The sequence below is a fragment of the Acanthopagrus latus genome, chromosome 7, assembly GCF_904848185.1.
Source record: "Acanthopagrus latus isolate v.2019 chromosome 7, fAcaLat1.1, whole genome shotgun sequence".
NCBI lineage: Eukaryota > Metazoa > Chordata > Actinopteri > Spariformes > Sparidae > Acanthopagrus > Acanthopagrus latus.
The window spans coordinates 15,857,322-15,875,677 of NC_051045.1; the positions used below are offsets into that span (position 1 = coordinate 15,857,322).

At 42.4% G+C, this 18,356-nt stretch overlaps 3 protein-coding genes across 6 annotated transcripts; 1 reads left to right on the top strand and 2 right to left on the bottom strand.

Annotated features, from left to right (window-relative positions):
• Positions 1 to 222: 222 nt before the first annotated feature.
• naa10 (N-alpha-acetyltransferase 10, NatA catalytic subuni) lies at positions 223 to 2,992 on the bottom strand. 2 transcript variants are annotated; one of them, XM_037104129.1, is made up of 8 exons: positions 2,797 to 2,992; positions 2,544 to 2,642; positions 2,367 to 2,425; positions 2,235 to 2,280; positions 2,027 to 2,142; positions 1,854 to 1,898; positions 931 to 1,015; positions 223 to 778 (listed from the first exon to the last, which is right to left on the bottom strand). In XM_037104129.1, exons 1-8 carry the CDS (start codon positions 2,815 to 2,817, stop codon positions 596 to 598), a joined length of 654 nt encoding a protein of 217 aa, XP_036960024.1. In that variant the 5' UTR covers positions 2,818 to 2,992; the 3' UTR covers positions 223 to 595. The 2 variants fall into 2 exon arrangements, with proteins under 2 accessions (XP_036960024.1, XP_036960023.1); XM_037104128.1 differs by having other exon boundaries at positions 223 to 787; positions 2,797 to 2,991.
• Positions 2,993 to 5,010: 2,018 nt separating this feature from the next.
• Positions 5,011 to 12,840, top strand: zgc:158263 (ceramide kinase family protein). Its single transcript, XM_037103735.1, has 13 exons — positions 5,011 to 5,458; positions 6,980 to 7,075; positions 7,314 to 7,451; positions 7,544 to 7,672; positions 8,169 to 8,232; positions 8,338 to 8,483; positions 8,567 to 8,641; positions 8,752 to 8,904; positions 9,165 to 9,270; positions 10,481 to 10,584; positions 11,572 to 11,768; positions 11,853 to 12,169; positions 12,363 to 12,840. Exons 1-13 carry the CDS (start codon positions 5,335 to 5,337, stop codon positions 12,466 to 12,468), a joined length of 1,755 nt encoding a protein of 584 aa, XP_036959630.1. The 5' UTR covers positions 5,011 to 5,334; the 3' UTR covers positions 12,469 to 12,840.
• Positions 12,841 to 13,901: 1,061 nt separating this feature from the next.
• Positions 13,902 to 18,224, bottom strand: LOC119022638 (glucose-6-phosphate 1-dehydrogenase-like). 3 transcript variants are annotated; one of them, XM_037103736.1, is made up of 12 exons: positions 17,778 to 18,224; positions 17,100 to 17,137; positions 16,857 to 16,965; positions 16,552 to 16,769; positions 16,302 to 16,463; positions 16,078 to 16,203; positions 15,902 to 15,995; positions 15,622 to 15,808; positions 15,275 to 15,510; positions 14,510 to 14,586; positions 14,322 to 14,414; positions 13,902 to 14,216 (listed from the first exon to the last, which is right to left on the bottom strand). In XM_037103736.1, the coding sequence occupies exons 1-12, from the start codon at positions 17,904 to 17,906 to the stop codon at positions 14,126 to 14,128; spliced, it is 1,560 nt and encodes a 519-aa protein (XP_036959631.1). In that variant the 5' UTR covers positions 17,907 to 18,224; the 3' UTR covers positions 13,902 to 14,125. The 3 variants fall into 3 exon arrangements, with proteins under 3 accessions (XP_036959631.1, XP_036959632.1, XP_036959633.1); XM_037103737.1 differs by having other exon boundaries at positions 16,302 to 16,460; positions 17,778 to 17,906; XM_037103738.1 differs by lacking the exon at positions 17,100 to 17,137 and having other exon boundaries at positions 17,778 to 17,909.
• Positions 18,225 to 18,356: the final 132 nt, after the last annotated feature.

Genomic DNA, 18,356 nt, shown 5'->3' on the forward strand with positions numbered 1-18,356 from the left:
CTGTAAGGCCCATTCACTGTCAAAGGGAACCTTTATTATCATGTGATTGCGTGAAACAGAAGTAACATTTGTGACAGTGCGAATTCAACAATAACCACTTCACTGGCTGTGTAGCAACAAAAAGAATACATTGAGCCACTTCTTTAACTTCCTTCCTACCTACAAGTAAAACTACTATGCAGCTTTAACCATCACTTTTAGGAATAAGTGCCACGCCACAAATTTTATTTGAAAGATTTATTTGCAGTAATTCTGTTAAATAATGTAGAGATTAGAATGAAACAGCTTTGTTTTCAATTCTGTTAATCTCACAGAACTTTGGGCTACTTTTGATAATGACAACAGCAATCCAATAAAAACACTGAGACCAATCATTCACTTTAGTTTCATTTAGATAACACCCAAATTCATGTCATTATCCAACGACATTTTGTTCAGCACTGCACTGAAAAGTGAGACTTCAGAAAAACCAGAGATGAAAATGTGTGAACAGCTTTGATGCACAGATAGTCAGTTTGTAAAGTCAGAGACGTTGCCGAAAAGAGATAAAAAGTGGAAGTGAGTGATGAATTTAAAAATGTCTAGGACTGCAGCGTCATTGTGAATCAGACGAAGAATCTTTAACGTCCGTGCTTTCTGTCGCCTCGCTGACTTCGCTCAGCTCTTTGCTCTCTCCTCCGCTGTCTCTCTCACTCTCTCTCTCCTGGTCGCCGGATCCTGATGGGCTCTGGCCAGACGGTGCCTCCTGACCAGAGACGCGCACTCCAGGCTTTCTCAGCTGTGGGGCCAGCAGACGAAAATACAACAAATTTCACAATCAGAATCAGCTAAAATTTGACCGTCAGAATCAGCTCAGTTCGGGGGTGTTGCGTGTTAAACGAGGACCGCCAACACAAATTGCCACAGCAGATACACTGAGAGTCTAGTCACCTCGTCAGCCATGTGGGCCAGGTCTCTCTTCATGGCATAGGCATCCTCCCCGTCTGCGTAGTATTTAGGCTCCACCTCACTGATCCTGTGGGAGACCATGACAACAGATCAGCCACAGTCAGAGCAAATATCTAAGCTCTGGGGGTTTAAGCAAAGTAAGGAGTTTGGATTTCAAACAAACATTATTTAAATTTGACTTACTCTTAGGCCAAATTATTAATTTTATTTATTATATCCCTGGTTACTATGCAGAATGCTCTGGACCCTTAATGTTGGGAACAAAAGTTTACAGAAAACACAATTCAACAGTTGACTTAAATAAATAAATATGAAATAAAAATAAATAAAAACATTGTAGAAACTTCCATTTACAGTATACATCATGTGGGTTAAATGAAAATCAGGTAACAATGATGGCCGACACTTTCATAAACAAATATATTTGAAAAGGATCCCTTAAAATTGATTTTGTGCGAGAGTGTTTGTCAAGCATTGCGAGGCATTTGTCTTACTTGACTCTGATGGTCTATTACACTATCTACAACACTATTTAAAACACCTCAGAGATATGAATACACATTGCTGTTATTAGTGTAAATAAAAGATGCCTGGTCATATATATGTATAAGCCAAGTGTGCATTCACTACCACAAAGTCTTGTGGCTTAATACTTATTTTCTGACTTCAAAGATATCTTCAGCACTTCTGTGCTGCATGTATTTACAACATATTGGTCAACACATGAAAAATTTGCACGGACACAAATATATCTGCAATAAGCGGATTGGTCGATATATCAATCATGCTAATTTACTGGTTTAGTACCATTCATAAACCAAGCTACAGCCACACAACTTGTGTGACATTATCCTTGGAGCATTAACTAAATGTACTGAAAAGATGTTGGCAAAGAAACGACTTACTGGAATTTGAGTGTGTTGGAGTACAGGTGCAGGGCTGCTCGGTTGCTGCAGTGGAGATAAAATATGGGTAAGTCTATTGAAAACAGGAGCACTAATACACGTAAACGGAGCAAGGGTACATGGTAAACAGGAAACCATGCGACAATTTACCATGACACAACAATGCACAGTACCTTTTGCGAACATGAAGCGAGACATATTTAGCATTGAAGTTTTCTATCATGGCCCGGCTGGCCTGGTCCATCAGCTTCTGAGCCAGGCCAAGTCGTCTGTGGGAGCGTTTCACTGCCTGTAGTGCACAGATCAGGGTTTTAGTTTCCTTAGAGGAGCCAGCCATATACATCAGTAATACGAAATTAAGTTTTTCTCAGTCAGACTCACCAGGGATGTGATGTGACCATGGGGGACATCATCTGGGTCCTCCTCCCTAGAGAGAGTTCAAAACTATTTGTTGAAACACATTCAACATTTACTTTTTTCAAGTGGCGTCATGTAAAGGTCACAGATACTCACATCTTTGCTAGGACATATCCCACAATTTTGCCATTTTCGTCCTCTGCAATGTATGAGAGCTGAAACAACAACAAGGTGTCAAATATGCAGACGTATATACACTCTGGGGGTTTTGATGTCAGGACCACTGGTGTTGGCAGAAACACAAAAGGCAAAGGAAACTCCACTGAGAATTACCTGGGGCCAGGACAGCCCGTGGTAGAAATAGTATTTCATCTGGTAGTTTTCTGGCAGACATAGCAGGTTGCAGTGTTGCATGTTCATAAGATCCTCCGGCTGAAATAAAGAAACTGAATGTCAGAAAGGTGCATGTCACGATGATAACCCCTTAAACGGTGATATGATCAGCTAACGAGTATGCTATAGTAGCTAGCTTAGCTTTAAGTTAGTAGAACCAGCATGGCTGTCGACAGGTTTTCAGAACACTTACCCTTGCGTTTCGTATGTTCATTTTAGTGGTTGGTTTGTTCACTGGACTGTAGAAACAGAAATCAATTGTGCTATGTTACACGTATCAATCAATTCATAATAAGTACACTGGAAGATTTAAAGAGCTTCTCTCGCTAGCTAGCTTAATCGACTTGCTAGCAGAGAAGGAAAGGGAGGAAGGAGCGTGCCACAATAACGGCAGGCATTTCCGGTCACGATGTGCGCTGGGACTTCAAAGTAAAGGTTGCAACCGTTGCATGAAGCGCGAAAACATGCCATACATGACCTTTATTTTGAAGTAGAGATTGGCCTCGATGGGAACTCGGATGTTATGTTGTGGGTTGTTGTCTCACACTTCACACACCTACAGGAAGCATCAGGCTGCTCACCAGCCAGTGAAACCTGCTGGCTGCTGAGGGGCCCCTGATCCCCAGGTTCGACCCAACCCCATATTCAGTGTGTGCATACTAACAACCACTACAACGTCAGCTTTATTTGGCAAAACATGTCTCATGATCCGGTCTTGTGTGGACCTTGTATTGTAATATAGTTATTAAAGTCCTTATTAATTGTGTTGTTCTCACATGACCCATATTATTAAGTAAAGTTATGTTTAATCAATAGCACAATCAAAACTTTACCACAAACCTGCATGTTGTAAGGCAGTTAGGGTCAGTGGGCCAAAAGTGCAGTTTTGCCCTAGAGACCCCTATTACGTCAATCTGTCAGTGATGTTCTTCCATCTTGACTTTCATACAGCAAAACTTCAGCACCAATTTAGATATATATATATATATATACAGTAACATGTACGTGTTATCATTTATTTAAAAAAGAGAGAGAGTTGTTTAAAAATCTTTGGAGTAAGTCCGAGGAAAGTCTGACGTCAGTTGAGACAAGAAGATTTAGGTCTAGTCACAATTCCTTGAGTGAAAGTGCATGACTGTTCACAAGTTTTCACATACTAATAAATCCTTTCAGGTCTTGGATGCTGAGCATTAAAATGACTTGACATTAACATTATGTTAGTTATGAGAGAGAAACCTGTGAGGCCCCAATCATCCAGTATCAGTTTTATGTCTTTCATATTGGTCGGAGAAAATGCCTGATCAAAATTTTTATATTTTTGCTTTATGTCAAGTCCTCAGATGCCTAAGAAATATCAAGTCCAAGTGTAGATTTAGGCTTTCATGTCCAAGTCTCAAAACTCAGGTTGGAGTGCTGTGAAATCACTTGGGATCACTTGGGACACAGGCTTTTAATTTGAAATCCCCAGGGTTAGTTTCTGCCTGGCAACATGGTTGAGGGCCCATATTGTGTTGTTGCCCAGGAGGCCCCCTAATGAATTCGTTTTGCCATGTTTGCTACAAAAAGCTACAAATATCCTGTCCTGCCTGTGGGGATGGAGACTTCACTGTTCAATAAATGGAACATAAATCATGAGACATTATTTGTTGATTCATTACTCTTAATTTAGAACCATCATAGATTACTGATGACTATCATCATTACGTATTGCAGAAAATAAATGAATAAAACAAAAATCACATTTAAAAAGAAAACTACTGCTGTTAAAATGTGGCTGTAAGATTTAATGTATGCACCCTTAAATTACTCTCAGTTTGATATAATTGCATACAAACATTTCACATCAGCATTGGTTCAATGTATAGGTATACATTTATTGGACAGGTTGGTATTATTATTAGTTTTTTGTTTGTTGTTGAGGTTGTTATTTTATTACCCCTCAGTTTATTTTGTGGTTGTAATTGTTCCTTTTTCAAAAAACGTTTTAATTCACAGATATCTAGAGATATATCTGTAACACATCGTTTAGCTCTATAATTGCAACACTTACAAATTGATGAGTAATTGTGGTTATTTGCATGTCAAGCAAACTGCTTAAGAACTTTTAAGTACAGATCCTGTGTGGCAAACAGCAAAATGTTGAATTCTACGTGACTGTTAGTGTCATTAGTCATTTGGAAATGATTCGTAAGAATATGTCATTTGCATTTCCTCTACAGAGCTCTATTTGTTTTTTCACAAGTGAGCGTAATTTTAAAGTTCTCACTCTATCATCTAACCCTGCTGATCACCACGTTTAACTTTACATTTCATAATTGACTGTGACGAGGTCCAATCACAAGCCTTTGTGCTGCTGTCATAATTGGACAATCGTCACCACTTCAGGTGAAGCTCTGCCATCCAATCAGCAGCGCAGCATGCAAATGTCGCAGGTGTCACCAGCAGGGAGGGACCGTGGAGGAAACAGTTCCAGAACAACACGGAGCGTCTTTGGCTCTTTACGCGGACGTTTTTGTGAATGTGTCTTCCACGCAGGTCCTCAGGCTCATTTAGAGGAAGATGAGAACGTTCTCCCATTGGGCTCGCTGACCGTCACCCTGTCACCCTGTCACCCTGCTCTCCTCTCACAGAGATGTGACAGTAATGGGTGCCAGATGTGATCATTCGAGTTTTGCGAGGAACCAGAGAGATCGACGCTGCGGCTGAAGCGCACTTTTTTCTCTCTCTCCAGATGGAGCCAGACCTGAGGCTGGAGTCGAGTTTGTGGGTCGGGAACAAAAGATACCGGGCGGTGCTGACAGGCTGGCACTTCAACTGGACCGAGGTGGACAAGAAGAACCGCGACAAGAAAACAAGTAGGTGGCTGTTAACTCTTCAAACATCAGGCGGTCGGCTAACGTCGCTGTTTCTAGCCCACTTTCCTCTCTGTGTGCTGAACTGATGACACATATGACTGATGACAAACCTGAGCCAAGGAAACAAGAGACGACAACACTTCAGCTGTAGTCTCACTAGGAGGAGGGACGAGTTCACTGAGCTGCTCGCAGAAAACGTGAAGAACAAGTTAAACAGCACGAACGTGAAGCACAATCTCTCCAGACAGTTGACTGAAAACACAGGCTGCACAGGAGACACACACCTCCTGACACACACTGATATCAGGCTTGGCCTTGAACTGTCAGTCTGTGTTTTGTTTCAACGCTAAAACCCCCAAAACGTCCTTCAGCCTTTACTCAAGGAAAAACACCACACTGTAAAAATACTTTATTTGTATTGATATTAATTCATAGTTTTGTTCTTCTGTGTATACTTGCAGTGTATAAGTCATGCATACAACATAGTGACTGTGAATACACACATAATGTAATTTTTTTTTTTATTCTATCAAAGTTTATCTTAATATTTCATCCATATATCTTATCACTATGCTCTATCTTTCTATTTGCTTCCCAGCTATAAGCTCACTGACCTCAGTTTTCTACTGTTCCTCTATTAATTTAATGAGAAAATGGAAAGTGCTCTCAGGAATCCATCTAATGTCAGAGGTTGTGAAGACGTGAACGTGTCTTCTCTGTGATGACAACGCACTTGTGTCCATTTAAAACGTGACGATGATACATTAGAGTCAAGACAAGTCAACTCACTTTTAGTTACGCAGTCCAATATCAAAAATCACCAATGGGAAAAACCATTAACCGTAGAGAAAAGGGCAAACATGTAGTGAATGCTGTGTGTACAAAATAGACCAAAATAGTAGTAATGACATTGTGATTTCTCAGGATGACAGAACTTTAGACTCTGGCCAGGTTTTCCACGACAGTACAGAATATGTGACTTTACGCACGTTCCAGTCCGCTAATGTAAACAAACAGCCAGCTTCAAGTGTAACTCATAAGTTTCACAGAGCCCCTTTAGACACAGACACTTTGACTTATCATTAACAGGTGTAACTAATAATAAAGATGAAGGCCCTGCTCTTCCTAGGTGTGCCGGTGAGCCAGCGTGCACAATAGGCCTTTTTTCTCCAGGAGACAGCTTGACGTGTCATAGGAGGAAAAAGCACGACATGTGTGATATTAACGAGATCTCTGTTATAAAAGTGTCCCAGTAAGTCATGACAATGTGACAAGGAGCCAGGACTGAGGCGGCTAAATGGAGTTTACTCTACTTCAGTGCCACTACCATCACATGCTTTTCCCCATGCGACTTGTCAGACAGGACTATAAGAGAGCTTCCATGTTGGAGCAGCTGAATGTGACGCCCGTGCTTTAACGTCTACGCCGTGAGGACAGTGGTGTGAGGTATTCTATTCACTGTATGCAAAGGAGCGTGTGCACTGAGGTTTGTGCTGTGTGCGCTTGTCTGTGTGATTAAAGTTTCAGTACCTGTGGCGGAGGTGGTTGGAGTGGAGGAGGGCCGGGTGGAGATACTGCCCCAGAAGTCGGTTGAGGACACAGACAAAGACTTCACAGGTGGGAGACTCTCGGATATCACAAACCCAAGGCCACGGTCGGTGCTTAAGTAAATAGCAATGAGCCGGGCTCTTTTGCCATTGAGGTTAAAATGAGATTGGGTTGAGATGTAATTTCCATACAGGTGCGCAGCAGACAAGCTTTACAGTAAAGTGAAATATGTGCCTGTCAGCCCCCACGCTCAGGCAGTTGATATTGCGGTTTAACAGGGAGGTTTTGTCTTCTTTCAAATCTCCAGTTTTCTATGTGAAGCGCTTCAGCAGTGGTGGCACTTACGGGTTACTATGGAGACTGGGCCGGACCCAGTTCAGCTGCCCCAGTCGGGCCCTCAGAGACCAGTGGACGAAACACCTGCGAGCTGCTCTCAAAACCCACAGTAAGGACGGACAAATTCTTACTATGGCCCCTGTGTCTTTTTAATTTATAAGAACTGTACTAATTACCTTTGAATCCAAATCTGTCGGCTAGGTCCGCTGCGTCCACACAGGCTGTTGGTGTTCATCAACCCGTTTGGAGGGAAAAAGAAAGGAAGAAAGATCTACCATTCTGTGGTTGCCCCCCTGTTTGAGCTGGCAGGTATCAGCTCTCATGTGATAGGTGAGAGACAACAAAATGCAAAATTAAAGGGGTTCTAGGTAGTTTTGGAGAAGAAGTTCAACTCAAAATTTAAATATTGAGAATATTAATGAGATGAGAGGTGAAACGTCTTCAAGAAGCTGAAACAAGTCTAGTTGCCTACGATACAGCACTTAAAATTACCATCACCTGGATGACTGAGACCTTAATCAACAGGTAATAACAACATGAATTATAATGTTATAAAATAACTATACTCTTTTTTTCATAACTGAATAAACAAGCTGTTCTCTGAGAAAAATTAGGTCTGTTTGAAGATAGAAAGGTGGCAGGGTCTGCCACATATAAACAAAGTAAGAGAGTGTGTTTATTTTGTTTGTTTAGGCATAAAGAATCAGTCAATGAAGATCATTTCTTCTGATTTTAATTTCTTCACCATAGCTTCGTTGTGCACCTTGAAAAGTGTAATGAAAGTCATTTTTCAGTCTATATGTCATCATTACAATTATTTTTTTAGTGACTGAGCGGGCGAACCAGGCCAGAGACCACCTCCTGAAGAAAGACCTGGCAGGCTTTGACGGGTGAGAGCTGTCAGGGTGCAAACACTGTGGTATGAGAGCACAATAACGGCTAAGCTCGCTGGGAGGTGCCTCCCTAACAGAAGCTCTTGTGTTTGTTTATAACAGCGTGGTGTGTGTGGGTGGGGACGGCATGTTCAGCGAATTGCTCCACGGTTTGATTGGGCGGACACAACAAGAGGCCGGCCTTTGTGAGAACAATCCTGCTGTCACTTTGCAGCCTTGTCCGCTGCATATTGGCATCATCCCTGCAGGTACTGACACTGATACTCACACACTGATGGAGCGAGATCCGGGGCGGTGGCTGCAACACGTTCATGTGTTGTGTCTGTTGCAGGCTCTACAGACTGTGTGTGTTACGCCACAGTGGGCGTGATTGACCCTGTTACTTCAGCTTTGCACATTATCATTGGTGAGGAGCGACTTTTAATCATCGTTTTTGAATACACAAACAATATTATTAAATCTGAGCTCCATAGTTTAGCTTCTACTACCATTCTTACGTCCCACAATGCCTTGCAGGAGACTCTCAGCCTCTGGATGTGTGTTCAGTCCACCAAGCCTCTTCTCTGGTGCACTACTCTGTGTCTCTGTTGGGCTATGGCTTCTACGGTGATGTGCTGGCTGAAAGCGAGAAACACCGCTGGATGGGACCTCTACGATATGACTACTCTGGTATGAGTCATTCAGAGAACAGGAATGAGCACATGCTGAGTTACATTAGAAGCTGTTAGATTATCTGTATTTATTTTTAGCTTAAAGCTAAATTCAACCTGAAACCATCGCTGTGACTGAGATGAAAGAACTTGTGGCTCATGGGTGAGTTTTATGGAACGAAACCCCACGAAGTTCCCACGCTATGTTCTTTTTAAAAATGTTGTTTGTACATCTAGTGCTGTGCGTCTCCAGCAATCTGATGGCTCCTCTTTGTCTAGGCACCGTGGTGTACCTGAGCAACAGAAGCTATGCAGGCATAGTTCACTATCTACCAGCGGACCCGCAGGACTCCAGCCCGAGAGATAGAACACGCTGCCTCTCAGGGTGAGACTCCAACAACTGACAAGACATGACACAAAGAAGGGTATATACGCAGTGTGATTAAGGGAGACACATCATGCTCATTTTCATTTTTCATGATTCTTGCATGGCAAAATACCTGCTAGGCGTAGATTATTTGATGATAAATATTTGATATGACAAATATTTGACATGGTGACAGTGTGATGTCATGAAGTCACGAAATCAAAGGCGGGTCTACTGATGAGGCATTTCAGGAGTGGTGTTTACTGTGGGAGAGAGGAGCTTCTGTTGGTGTTCAGCGTATGACCTTTTTTAACTTTCAATACCTTTTACATAAGTGCCCATATAAAACACTGAAGGAAAGGAAACAAATGAAACATGATAGGTCTCCTTTGATAATATACATAAAAATGACAATAGGAAAAGGAGAAGATTTGAGTGGGATCATAATCCCATGAAAATGTTTTTTAAAAAAAACAAAAAACAAAAATTTATTTTAACAATCTTATTTTTCAAATGGAACCTTGTATTTACTGTTTGGATGTGATTTTTTTTTTTTTTCTGTACTTCACCAGTATCACAGAGGTGATGTTCATTCACTTAGTTTCCAGTGTTATGTGACTGAGACGAAGCTATAAGTGAAACAACTATCACATAAACAACACCAGCACAATGTTTGCATGTTGTGTCTGTCCATGAGTCCCAGTTGTTTAAGGGCAAGAAGTGGAAAGGTGGCAGTGTTGGAAGAATGATCATAGTAATGTGAACTTGTAATGTGAAAAGGCCAAGCCTTTTTTCATTCCTGGCCTTTCTGTAAGCTCTTACCCTTAATCTGAGGGTGATTCTAACTGGCCCTTTTAACGAGAGAAGGAGAAAGTCTCCCTGGGGTCACCATCCGTATTATTCAAGTTCAAATTAACTATTTGAGATGTCGTAACTGCCACAACCTGCAGCAGGGACTCAGGTGTTGGGTGCACCTTAAGGAGGGTAGGAACCTTGTCAAGAGGAACTTGATCTGGATGAAAGGTGAGACTCGGCCGGCCGTTGGAGTGAACAATGCCTCGGTCTTTGTCTGAGGCAGCTGCCTCTGGCTGTCAGCAAATGGTTTATGATGCTCTTATGAATGGGTGTCAAGGTCGAGGAGCTTGTTATTTCACAGACTTCCAACCAGTGTGAAAATTCATTGTGTGTGTGTGTGTGTGTGTGTGTGTGTGTGTGTGTATGTGTTCAGGTGCAGTGTGTGCTCCAGAAGCACTGAGAGACTTTTCCATCAGTCTTCAGATTCAGGCTCCCTGTACAGCTCCCACAGCAGCCAGTACACCAGTGACTCAGAAGGTAATAACACAAAAGTAACACATAAAAGTCCTGTGTTTGTGTTTTGTGCATTTTATCCCAAATCATGTCTGATTTAAAGCTTCATTTTTGCTGCTTATCCTTTAGACTGGAGTTAGATCTAATGGGGAATGGGAATCTTGGCAGTTTCCTTATCTGTCACAGTGTCATTTATCATCTGTCACTCATTGGTCATCCTCATAAATGAATAAATTACACTCGAAAGACAAAAGCCAAATATTACAAAATTGAACTTAGTCAATGAAAGTTTTAGGGTCATCTAACATTATTCTGTCTAATTATGGCAGAATGAATAAAGTTAATAAACAAACTGACCTTAAAGGACAAACACAGTTTCATACTTTGTTTTACTTTGTTTATATGTGGCGGACCCTGCCACCTTTCTAGCTTCACACAGTGTTCTGGGGACCTTATTTTCGTCTGAGAACTGCTTGTTTATTCAGAATTAGTTGAGTTCCGGTTCATTACCTCAATAATATTGTAAATATAAAAATGTCATAGTTTTGAATAAATAAATAAATACTCTGGACTACATTGTGCCCCTTTAAATGTGTAGTGCAGTGTTCTTTTATTGTTAGTTCAGACACCTACAGTAAACAGCACATTTTTTTTTTTTTAGAAGTAGAACAAATAAACCAACAAAAGAAGACAATGGACAATTAAATGAGGATGTGAATGAACAGGGTGGATATCACAAAGGTTTAGAGATACAGAGGCAAGTTGAAGCAGAAACATCATGTATGTCACATTCCTTAAATTAATATATGCCTAAAGTTATTTTTGATACCAATTTTGGTACATTTAATGATAATTTAATTAATTAATTATTTTTAAAATTTATTTCTCTATTTTCTTTATCTTGGCAGTTTCAGTCCTCCATAGTGAGGCTCATATAGGGTCATCCGTGACTGTAGGATTTGTTTTGTTAATGTAGCATCAGGTCTTTCTTTCTTTCTCTTGTCTCTCCAGGTGAGTGGGTGACCGTGGAGGGCAGGTTCCGGTGTGTGTCGCTCACTTGCATGTCTAGCTCTTGTCCCAAGTCGCCTCTGGGCCTCTCTCCCTCTGCCCACCTGGCGGACGGAACAGGGGACCTCATCCTCGTATGGGACACTCACCCTCTGGGATTCCTCAAGTTCCTCTACAGGCACACGACCACACAGGACCAGGTACGGGGCGCTCTCGCATTAAACCAAAGCTGGACTAGCAAGTTCAAACACCGCCTGACCAAATTCATCTCACGCTTGTCTTAGTTCGACCTGCCGTTTGTGGAAGTCCACCGCGTGAAGGCCGTCCGTTTCTCCCTCCCCTCTGGAAAAGAGGAGGAGGGATATGAAGAGATCGGAGGGACGAGTAGTGCAATAGATGATGAGGAGAGAGGCTACATCGAGACTGTGAGCAGGAATGGATCTCAGCAGCACCTGGCAGAGGGATGCACAAAGCGACAAACGACAAGCGAGCAGAAAACAGCGACCCCCTTCCTGTGTGGTCTGTGCTGCAGCAAAGCTCCTGCTGTGTCCGTGTGGAACTGTGATGGAGAGATCCTGCCCAATACTGAGATCAACTGCAGGTGAGAGAGTTCAACTGTCCATGCTGTGTTTTGTGTTGTCATATGATACTGTACTGTCGAGGTTCAAATTGAAGTGTAATGCAGCTTTTTCATCCAGTAACAGACAGAAAGCAATAAACTAGAGTGCACAGGTTGATAACCATGAGTATTTTTCTGCAGCACATGTTTTAACTGTGTTCACTTCTTCTCTCAGGATTCATGGCCAGTTAGTGCGTCTGTATGCCAGAGGCATTGAGGACGGAGCAGCTGTACACAACTGCAGCAAGGAACATGACAACAAGTGTGAAAGGATATTCTGAACCAAGTAATGTAATCGAAATGATTGACAATGAGAAAAAGGGGGATGGTAGGGATGTTTGTAAGGAAAAGCTAAAACCTTGCAGCCTGTCATGGCCAAAGAGCTCCTTGTATTTCAGGTACTTTTACATTGCAATCATGAAAAAACTATTTATTCTTATATTAATGTGCGTTCATTGAAAACTGCTCCTAAAAATACTATTAACTTATCTGTAGTGCAGGTTTTTCTGCACAAAAACACAAATGTGCACTGTTTGTTTGCAATTTCTGGTCTTTAAAATGTACTGTACTTTTAATTGAGCTTTCAGAGAATAAAATCATAAATCATCGGGCAGCGTCAATAGAAGTTTCAAGACAATAAATGACTGACCTGACTCTGACTGACTTATTCTTTATTGTCATCAACATTAGCTCAGTAGTGCAGAGCAGTTACGGCTTCCTTTTTGTCGTGCATAAACAGTCATGCAAGGGGAACTGTTTTTTTCTTTACTGTTTTTGTGTCAACATAGCTACCCATTTTGCTAGTCCATGATATTATTACTGCGCACAGTAAAAGGCGCTAAACTAGCTGCTTGATATAAATAATTGCAATGTGTGACACGGAGATGTGGTGTGAAGTCACAAAGTCACAGAATTAAAGTGAGACTACCAACAAGGTGTTTCTTTCTGTAGGAGACAGGAGCTTCTGTCGGTGCTGACTCTGACCTTTTGAACATAAATTATCTTTTATATGCACAAGAACTTATTACCCACAAAAAAATCTAAAGCACGGTAGGTCTCTTTTAAACAAATTAAATCAAATTACACGTGAGAGTAACAAATATAAAAGTATGATGTCCCAGAGGAGAAGTTATTTGATAAACACGTTTGTCTTTGCTGCACTTCCCAGGGTCCTCCGAGTACCCGAGCCACATTATCTGTTATTTGACAGAGTGTGTGTGTGTGTGTTGTGTTTGTTGATGGGATTCCTCCAGCTAGACCACGAACCTGGCAGAGAAAGACATGGGTGGAAAGAGACGTCAGTCTGCTGCAGGCGGTTGAAAAGTGAATTGAGTGAGTGAGTTGTAATGTTAAAACTTTTTTTTATTATTTTACAGTCTGGAAATTAGTGTAAAGCACCTACCTGGAAGTGATTCTTACCTAAAACGGGACATTCAAACTCCTCTTTGTTTACAACTGTTCTTTCAAACCAGACCAACAAGCACTCCTAGTTGAAATATTATGTGTATATTATGTTGTTGCTTTGCATGCATCACATTCAGTGACATTGTGGTGACTCACACAGGCCTGCCGGCAGCAGAAAACAGGCTGGCTTATTTTCTTAACATACCAGCAATCGTGTAAGATATTCATGCTCTACTCGCCTGACATGTCTGTAGGCTGTAGGTGTTAGGTGTGGCCACTGCCATTAGAAAAAAAGAATGAAGGGCGGGTGGCCGAGTGAGTGATGATTTATTGAGAAATGTACAGGTGAACACTCAAATCAGGCTACTACAGTTATTTTTGTCCTGTGTGATTCGGAATAAAAAAAGCAGTGTGATTTTTTTTTTTTTTCATGCAGACAAAATCAAACAATAGTACAGCAGTGAAAGATTGCAGTAAACTTTATTTTAAACTTTCCTACAGTGTTGTGTGTGTGCATGTGTGTGACGGGGGGCATCATGTCGAGTGGGGCTGCACCCACTTGTATGTTCCCTCATAGCGGAATCCCGCCCTCTTCACGAGATCATCCGACTCGTTTGGACCGCGACTACAGGCGCAGCGGAGAAAAGGAGAGGAGGAAGCAAAATGAAAGGGGAAAAGGAAAACCTTCTTCATTTCCTTATATTCTGTCTGATTGAACAGATGGTGTTACCTTCCATATCTGTAAGGGATGGGGTGTGTCTTCTCCGCCTCTACTTGGTGGAGCAAGGGGGTGAAGATCCTCCAGGCCTCCTGCAGCTCGTCACTGGGACAGAAAGAGGAGCAGTCCCAGTCAAGAAGCGGCTCATTGAGAACAACACACATAAACAATGAATGACAACAGCAAGTCTTATAACCAACCTGCGGACAAAATGCATCTGATTTCCACAGAAGACATCCAGTATCAGCCTCTCATAAGCATCAGGCAGCTTCACGTCCTAGACAGAGATACAGGCGACAGGTTAAGGGATCTGACCTACATGAAACTGAGTGCTGAAATCTACACTGAATACTGTAAATGAACTAAATATATATTCTCAACAAGAATGGCAATTAGTAGATCCATCCTCCATCAAAACTTCATGGAAATCTAGCCAGTAGTTTTTGTGTAATCTTGCTGACAAACCAACCAACAAACAAACGGACACACAGGTGAATAACTGGAGCCAACATTAGCTAGTATTGCACACTGTTGGTGTTCTATAGCAGCGGAAGAGGAGCAAGGCACCGGGAGCTTGCATCAGTGTCACATCCTTTGAATTCTCACATCTTTCACATAGAAATCTTACCACCGTCAGTTGTTTCACATTCTTGTATATTTTTCCTTTAATACGAAAGTGGACAGTATTTGGATTAGGATGTGATGGAGAGGGTCATATATTCTGTTATACAGAGACAACTGAGTTCAACTATAAACCGATTTGGTGCATCTTTAGCCTACATAGCTATTTTATTTAATACCATCAATATTACTGTGAGTCTTTCAGTATCTATCAAATACTTTTAAGTGACATGATGTGTTGCAAATCAATCTGATAGTTCAAATAAAGTGTGACCAAGTTTTCTGTAATAATATTCTAAGAGTAAGCTACACATGAATCATGGAGCTCGTGGATACTGCAGCACCTTGTATCTGCTCTTGTAGGTGAGGTCCAGCTCAGTCTCCTCCGGGCTGAAGAACACTCCCGGCCTCTTGGTCATCATCTTCAGGTAAATGGCTTCGTTCGGCTGCACCCGCACCACCAGCTCATTCCTCTGGCAGCTTTTGCCAAAGATGTCTCCAGGCACGTCGGTGAACTGCAGACGCACTTCTGCCTTCTGCTCATTCAAAGCTTTACCACAGCGAAGAATAAAAGGGACTCCTGGTGGACGGGTGGTTAACACGATGGGAGAAAATCAGAAGGGATGATTTCAAGGTAGTGGGTAATTGAGGAAAAACAAATATACACCTTTTTTTTTTTTTTTTGCCTCACCGTCCCATCTTTCATTCTGGACATAGAGCACTGCGGTGGCAAACGTTGGTGTGCAGGAGCCCTCTGGTACCGTGGGGTCATCAAGGTAACCCAGCTTGGAGTGCCCCTCCCCCTCGGGGTCACCCACATACTGGCCGAGCACCACATCCGATGCAGCAACAGGCGCGATACACTTCAGCACCTTCACCTACAGCACATCAAGGCAGCAACAGGAAGGCAGTGACACAGAACATAAGCACTAATGTTTGACTATTTCCCACCATCCAGTCGCCGGTGTTACCTTCTCATCCCTCACGTCAGCTGGGCTGGTGGAGGCAGGTTTCTCCATGGCGACCAAACAGAGCATCTGGAGGAGATGGTTCTGCATGACATCTCTACATCCAGAGACAAGAGTCAGTGCAACTGCGACACTGTATTCAGTTTGATTCACTTTTATCTGAGGATGCTGTTTCTCACCGAATGATACCAAACTCATCAAAGTATCCTCCACGGCCCTGAGTGCCAAAAGGCTCCTTAAAGGTAAGGACCACACAAGCCACACTGTTCCTGTTCCAGATGGGTCCAAAGATGCGATTTCCAAACCTGGAGGTGAGAGAATGAAACACTTCTGAAATAAAACCATTCCGTTTAGGTTTATATCGGTGTAAAGTGCTTGAGAATGCATGTCCAGGGCATGTTACCGGAGCACCATGAGGTTCTGGACCATCTCTTTGCCCAGGTAGTGGTCTATGCGGTAGATCTGCTCCTCTGTGAACAGGGTGGACAGGTGGGCTGACAGCTCCTGTGAGCTCTGGAGGTCTCGGCCGAAGGGTTTCTCAACAATTATCCTGTTCCACCCTCTGTTTAACAGACATAGCTCATTTAATTGATGTGATCAAACAGCAGGTAAACAATTGCCTTTATGGCTCACAGAATCAACCAGACACTGACTTGCTGCTCATGCACTTGGCTCTGATGTTTGTGCTGACTGGGTGGTAGACGGTGGGTGGAAGTGCCAGGTAGAAGAGTCTGTTAGCGTCCGCTCCTCCAGGCAGAGACGACAGATGAGCGTTGAGTTGAGCGAAAGAGCCGTCGTCATCATACCTGCCTCTGATGTAGGAGTTCCTCTTGAAGAAGGTTGAGAGACTCTCATTCTCTTCATCAGCGACCTAAGGGAAATGATTAACAATAACTCCTGAAGAGTCACCCTAACAGTGTCGCGTCAGATGGCGGTCAAGGAGCTAGAAGTGTCCTACCTTCATATGAGGCAGACATGCTGTCTTGATGTCCTCCACGGTCAGGTCAGACCGAGCAAATCCCACAAAGTAAGTGTTATCTGGGAGCAGGCCATCTCTGAATAACCACCTGAAGGAGGCACAGAGCTGGTGAGAAGCGGTGAGGCAGAACACCACCCAAGGGTCGAAGTCCTCATGATACAAAGTGACCAAACAACATTCTTGCCAGCTCTGTCTGCGTTTGAGCAGTAATCATGCACTCACCACAACGTTGGATATATCTTCTTTTTTGCAAGATCCCCCTACACAAATAATACAGCAATAAAGTGATCTGATTATGAAGCTCTACTGATTATCACAATCAATAAAGAGTCCAAAGAGCAGGCAAAGTCCAATAGTAACTGCCACATTTCTTTGGACCGGGTGGAACTGTTGAGAAATGTGACAACTTTGACCACTCCTTCCCTGCAACACTCTGAGACTATGTAAAGTTAACATAGATCACTGGCTTTTGCAAAAGCTGACTAGATTTTGGGCTCAAGGCCAAGAACAGTCTGACAAAATGTCCCCCTTCTTTCACCGCTGGACAAAGGGAAAAGTAGATGCAGCACATTTAGTCAACATGTGCTCATTCCACAGCTTTTATATTGTGATTACCACACTGTGATATCCCCCAGTGAAATGTCCTCCTGCACGGCTTTGTCAACTGGACTATTACTTACTATTTAAACCGTTATTTTCACTCTGTAGTGCAATGTACTGTATATATGAGCTGACCTCAGCAAACAAGACAGTTTGTTGACTTATGACATCTAGAATCATTTCTGCAGACCTCTGTTAAATATTGTCGAAGGGAAATTGAAAGTGCATCAGATATAACTTGAGAAAAGAGGAAACTGGTTATTTCTATCATGTTCTGAGAAGTTCAGAAGTTGTACTCACAGAGGCTCCCAAGATTATGAATGCGTGTGTGTTGGAATGACTGGACTGCTCCTCTCCATAGAGCTCCCTCCTGAGCTGTCCGAACACCTCAGAGCGACTCAAAGGCTCAGTGCTCATCTTCTGGCCCATATGGTGTCAGTCTGTGCCTACAGCTACTAGTACAACTATTTCCCTCTGGCCACCTGACACAGGCAGTATGGTGAAATTTCAATTGTCATCCTTCCTTGCAGAAATTCTCAGCGAGTCAATGCTGCCATCTATAGTTGCAAAGAAATAATGTCCCTGCCTAGTCATGCCCCAGTAGTGAAATCAGGTCTGGCAACCTGTAATACATCCTTTTCATTCACTTTAACTTACATTTCAGGTTTATCAAGGCAAAGCCCAAAAACAACAGTTGGGAGGAATGTTCTTTGCTCTAAAAGCACATCTTGCCAAATGTTGTGCAAATACAGTCAGTTGCCTCAGACCGAGAAAGTCTGCAGAAGGAGTTCTTATCAGTGCAGTGCTCTTTTCACAAGAATGAACAGTGTTTGCATGCATGCAGCTTCTAAATCCAAATGATTTTAGTAGCAGTAACAG